This window comes from Stegastes partitus, unplaced genomic scaffold (genome assembly GCF_000690725.1).
Source record: "Stegastes partitus isolate 25-593 unplaced genomic scaffold, Stegastes_partitus-1.0.2 Scaffold1996, whole genome shotgun sequence".
Classification (NCBI taxonomy): Eukaryota; Metazoa; Chordata; class Actinopteri; family Pomacentridae; genus Stegastes; species Stegastes partitus.
Genome location: NW_007579727.1, coordinates 46,695 through 52,317, shown reverse-complemented (window position 1 = coordinate 52,317; position 5,623 = coordinate 46,695). Strand labels below are relative to the sequence as shown.

The 5,623-nt window shown below is 50.6% G+C and overlaps 1 protein-coding gene across 1 annotated transcript in view; it reads left to right on the top strand.

The window, feature by feature from the left end:
- The window catches only part of ninl (ninein-like), a 38,847-nt gene that overhangs the window by 8,474 nt on the left and 24,750 nt on the right, over window positions 1-5,623 (top strand). The window contains exons 3-8 of the mRNA XM_008303392.1: window positions 46-142; window positions 239-441; window positions 2,977-3,031; window positions 3,733-3,830; window positions 3,927-4,073; window positions 5,129-5,342. Coding sequence (XP_008301614.1) covers window positions 46-142; window positions 239-441; window positions 2,977-3,031; window positions 3,733-3,830; window positions 3,927-4,073; window positions 5,129-5,342 — 814 coding nt within the window. The remainder of the gene's footprint in view (window positions 1-45; window positions 143-238; window positions 442-2,976; window positions 3,032-3,732; window positions 3,831-3,926; window positions 4,074-5,128; window positions 5,343-5,623) is intronic.

Below are 5,623 nucleotides of genomic sequence, written 5' to 3'. Positions count from 1 at the left end.
GCTACAGCAGGTTAACACAACTACAGCTTGTGTGTTTGTCCTTAGGTGAACTTCGAGGAGTTTAAAGAAGGCTTTGTGTCCGTTTTGTCTCGTTCTCTGGACTTCAGCACCTCAGAGGACGACAGCAGCTACCTGGAGCCAGGTCAGACTGATCAGGTTATTGGATCGGTATCGATCGGTGGTGTTGGTATTGATCGGTCTCAGGCCTGTCTGACTCCTGCTAACTTCTTCCTGTCAGCGGCTCCAGAGGAGGTGAAGCCGAAGTTTGTGAAAGGAACGAAGCGTTATGGCCGCCGCTCTCGTCCCGACAGCACACCTGAGGCCGCGCTCACCTGCGACTCGGAGGACTCGCCGCCGTGCAGAACCGAGGCGTCGGATTCGTCGCCGATCGGCGTCCGCAGAGCCAAGCTGAGACGGGCCACGTCTCTGGAGAGCGTCGAGGTGAGTTCCTCTGAGGGGGAGGATCTTCTCTTCGTGTCCAGGTGTGGGCAGGTGTCTCGTTAACAGGTGAACCAATGAGACGCCACCTGGTGGAGTGTCCTCCTTCTCAGTGTGATCGACAGTCACCTCTGGGAAGCTGAGCTTCTGTCTGGAGCTCTGAACACCTCACAGCACATTTCACACATTCAGGAGCTGTTCTGCTCACGGTTCTGCTCACGGTTCTGCTCACGGTTCTGTGTTTTGGGGTTTTTCTCTCCAGTGGAAATCAAAGTTCAGTTAAACTCAGAAGCTTTTGTTTTTTTACAGATACTTTTTTATACAATTTCTGTGATTTTGATGAAATCTTCCAGTTTTTGGCTCGCGTTCAGATTGGGATTGAAACTGCGACGTTCAAAGACTGTCAGGACGTGGGACGTTTCTGCTCTCACAGTTTGTGGCTGATTGAGTCTTTACAGTCTCAAACGTGGAATCAGCTGAGTGCAGGAACGTTTCTTCTCCTCGCGTCTCTTGTGGAGGTTGGCTTATCGTGTCAGCAGGTTCTGTTGACGTGAAGCTGCAGACGGTGTTTCTGGACCACCTGGAGGATCCTGGTCCTGAAGCTTTCAGGGGAAATTATGGGATGTTTGGGCACCAGCGAGGCTCTTTAATGTGGGTGAGTCTGAGGCGTGGTGCTGCAGATGGGAGCTGGACTGTCAGAGCTCCACAGGAACTGTGGGAGGTGAAGCTCGCTGCTCTCTCTGCTGAAGCCTCACGACTCCACATTCTGCTGGCTGAGGTCCGGCCGTCTCACATATCCAGAGATCCAGCAGAATCCCTGGAGGGGGAGGAGGAGCCAGAGGGAGGGTTGGTGGTTTTGGGGCGGTGGAGGTTGTTCAGGAAGTGGGATTGTGAGGAATGTGGCTGCTGGCAGACGCTGGGCTGGTGGAGGAGCTGCAGCAGGAAGCTGCTGCTGCTTCAGCCTGTGAAACGGAGGAGACCGTCTGACGTCTTCAGTCATCGTGGCTTCCTTCAGCTGCTGGATGGTGATGAGACAGATGTGGAACACGGAGCTGAAGCAGAGCATCATGTCGGTTCTGATCCGTCTGCTCGTCTCATTTGAAGAGTTCAGGAGCTGCAGCTAACGCTGAACCTTCAGTTGCTGGACTCACTGTGTACCGTCGCCATGGTTACAGATGTTAACTCTGTCAGACGGTGGATCTGATCCTGGTTCTGGTTCTGTCTGTGCTGTTGCTCCATTCCGACTGTCTGCTTAAAATACTGAACAGCTTTATGTAACTGAAGCGCTGACAGTTACATAAAGAGCTCGACCCGGTCCAGTGTTGGGCTTCACTGTGAGCGGATCGACCATCAGAATGTTGGTTCTTCATGGCGCTGCTGTAATGAACTCATTCAGATCCAGGACTCTAAACGAGTTCTGTTGGATCTGCAGCAGAGTCAAGAACAACCAACACATTTAGGAGGAAGGGCACATCTGGGTTCTGCTAGAACCTGACACCAGATCAGTTCTACATCCATCCAGGTGTCTCAGTCTGAACACTGGACCTGGTTCTGTTCATGTCCTCTGTGTGCAGCTGGTAGCATCAGTATTATGGGATGGATCATAGTGGTATCAGTTTAATGTCTATGACACAGAGTCATAGAAACAATCAGTGGTACCCTGGATGTGGTTCTGGTTCTGATCAGTCACCAGAGGAAACTTTACAAAGTGCATTCTGGGTAAACGTTCCAGGCTCATCAGCATGTGTGATGGTGGTTGGTCAGAACCAGTTCTAGACAATGGAAGAACCGTTCTACCTCCAGAACCTACCAGAACCATCTACAGACTGGATCCAGTCTGTTAGTGTGAGGATGAGGATCAGACAGAACCACTGATGGAGTTTATTGTCAGAATTCATCTGCTGCTTTGTTTGTTGCTTCTTCTGTTGTTTGACTTGTTTATTTTGTTGTTATTGTTTTTGTGGTGTTTGTTTATCATTAAATATGTTTCTTGTTGATTTTTGTTTAACCTGCAGCAGTGTTGATCCTGGACTTGTGTTTCCTGTGAAGTGGTTTGCAGGACTTTAGAGCAGAAAGGTTCTTCTCTGGGTTCCGGTGAGAACAGTTGCACAACACTGTCCAGTATTTACTGATGTTCATCGCTGGAGGCTGAACGTTTGCTCCGGGACACACGGCCTTCGTTTTTCTGATCAGTCGTCAACATCAGCCGTGATGTCACAGGTTCAGGTTCCCACAGGGGGTGGAGGTGGGGGGCTCCATGCTAAGCTCTATAGCGTGACCGCGGGCGTCTTTACATGAACTCACTCGCACAATGCGCTCAGTGTAGCAGAAGTAAGAGCGCTCAGGAATTCCCTGTGATTGCTGCTCACGCTCTCCTCCACAGATCTCCTCCACAGATCTCCTCCACAGATCTCCTTCCAGCATCCTCTCTCTCATAACACAGCGCTGGGAGTTCAAACTGGTTTAACAGGAGGTTAGCACAGAAACAGCCGCACGCACGCTGAGCGACAGCCACTGACCTCCATGTTTCCTCTGCAGAGCCTGAAGTCAGACGAGGAGGCAGGAAGTCAGAAGGAGAGCATCCAGACTGAAGGTATTTTATTTTATAATCAGTGTCTGACCTCGTCCTTCTGCTCCTCAAGCTGGACCCTGAGGAACCGTCTGAGGGTTTGGTCCTTCATGTACATGTTCTGCTTGGTTCCTGCTGTGAAAGAAGATTAAACACATTTCTACAGTAGAAGTGCTCACCAGTAAAGTAATAGAAACATGCTACCTATGTAGCTAAAGTCATAGCAAGAAGCTAACTCCACATAGAACATACAGAAGAAAGCTAACTGTCTGGCTGAGGTCAAAGAAGCTAAATAAACAGCTAAAGTCATAGCAGGAAGCTAACTAACCCTAACTAATATAAAGACAGCTAGCGTCATAGCAGGACGCTACATGTTTGCTGGATAATTATTCATACAGTAAAGCTGTGGATGAAACAACCACATGGTGTTCATCAGATGATCAGTTTAAATATCTGTGATCAGTATAGTTTGAAGACTGACACAATTCAAGGAGCTTCAGAGACCCTGACTCAGCCTGGGCTTTCAGCAGCGTCTCATGGCCTTCATCGAGGATGATACTTATTCAGGTGTCAAGATGATGTGGCTCTGATCCATCCTCTGATCTTACAGAACTTCTCCTGGATTTTGCTGAAAGCTCCAGAAAAACCAACTCAGTGACCGAAGTGAAGAAGTCAAGCTTGCAGCTGAATTTTCTGTGTTATTTTGCTTTGGCTGTGTCGAGCAGGTCGTCAGCAGGAAGAGGTGGAGCTCGGGGTTGGTGGAGGGCGCCATGTGCTGACGGCGGTGTGTGACCACCTGGGTCTGCAGCACCTCCACACTGAGGTAGCGGAGGGCTTCACGTCAGCTCATCTCACCTGTTAGCGTCTTCTCTGTAGCCCAGCGGTGGCCTCATGTATAAATGCCTGTGACCGTAAACAGGACGTGGACGTGCTGCTCAGGAAGCTGGACGCCGACCTGGAAGGCAGAGTCAGCATCAGGGAGTTCAAGAAGGTGCTGTGTGGCTCCGCCCCCATGTCCTGCTCCACCCCCATACGATCAGCCGACCTGCAGAGGGCGCCACATGGGGTCAGACTCTCTCATTACCTGCTACAGCCCTGATTGTGTTAGACTGCACAGGAAGTACAGGTTTGGTGAAAGCATTAGAACCAGACATTCTGACTAAATAAATTAACATAAAGTCTCCAGACGTCTCTTCAAAGTGAATGTTGAAACCTGCAGCTGATTTACAGACAGTCTTAAGGACGGTCCCTACGGTGGGAAACCGAGACAATCAGAAGCTCTAACTGTGGTCAGCATGTTTAAATCAGGGAGGAGGAGCTGTGTCTGCTCACAACCGTGGTTTGATCTCCTCAGAGGTCAAACCTGAACATGTGCAGTTAAAACATAAAGCGTGTGCAGCTGAATAGCTCAAATTATATCATGCTGCAGCTCAGTTCTCAGTTTATCAGCAGCTCCTGAATGCAGCACCGCCTGCAGCCCAGTCAGGAGCCTCTGCTGCAGCTGACAGTCATCAGTCCAATCAGAGCCAGGTGAGCAGGTGAACAGGTGAACAGGTGAGCAGGTAGCAGCTCACACGCAGACAGCTACATGTCACCATGTACTGCACTTCAGGTCTGATGTCAGGCTGCGGCTTCTTAACATGGGTGAGGACGGACAGGATGAGCGCCGCCGCATCCCGCCGCTCTCAGGTACAGGTGAGGTGCTGCTGCTCTCAGGTACAGGTGAGGTGCTGCTGCTCTCAGGTGGGAACTTTCCCACAGAGTTTCACCTGTTTACCTGTTTACCTCTGAGTTACCTGGTGACTGTTTCAGCCAATCAGGAGCTGAACAGCAGACTGGGAGCTGTGAGCTACTGACATCAGTAATGTGAACAACAACAGACCTGAGTGTGGTTCAGGACCGTCAGCGTTAATGTTCCTGTGGTACTGGGTCCAGTTCATCCTGGCGCTGGTCCGCTCTTCATGTTGAGATGCTAAGTAAACAGAAATCAACGTTCTCAGCGTCTCATCTGAAGAAAAGCGTCTTTAAGTCTTTAAACTGGAGTCCTGAACATCCTGAGTAGAACTGGGCTGGTCCAGATTACATGTTCTTCTGTGGAGTCTCACTCTGTTGATCCTACAGACTCAGACGGTTCTGGAGGAGCGCTCAGCCCGGTCTGCCTCGTCCTCCCTGCTCAGCGCCACCGTGGGTCAGAAGGTCCTCAGCCGGCTGGACGACGGCTCGGGATCCACCAGCCCCGACCAGGTCATCGGCCTCTGGACCGAGGAGGGCATCAGGAACAGCCGGGACATCCTGCAGGTCAGTGTGGACCAGAACCAGGACCGGTCAGAACCAGGTCAGACCAAGTCCTGAACTCCGTCTCCTCAGTAACAGTCTTAGCAGGTGGGTGGCCTCCATGAGCTCTGCTGCTGCATGTTCTTCATGCTCCTGTATGAAGACTCCGGGTTCCCGGTCCAGAAACAACACGACCCGGTTCAGTCATTCTGGACACGTGTAAATCAGTTTAGCAGGTAGTAAAGCCGTTTTCTGCAGTTATTGAGTCATTTCAAACACAGTTTGAGTCACTTTGGACACGTTTTTGAGCCGTTCTGGACGATTATGAGTCAGTTTGGACAA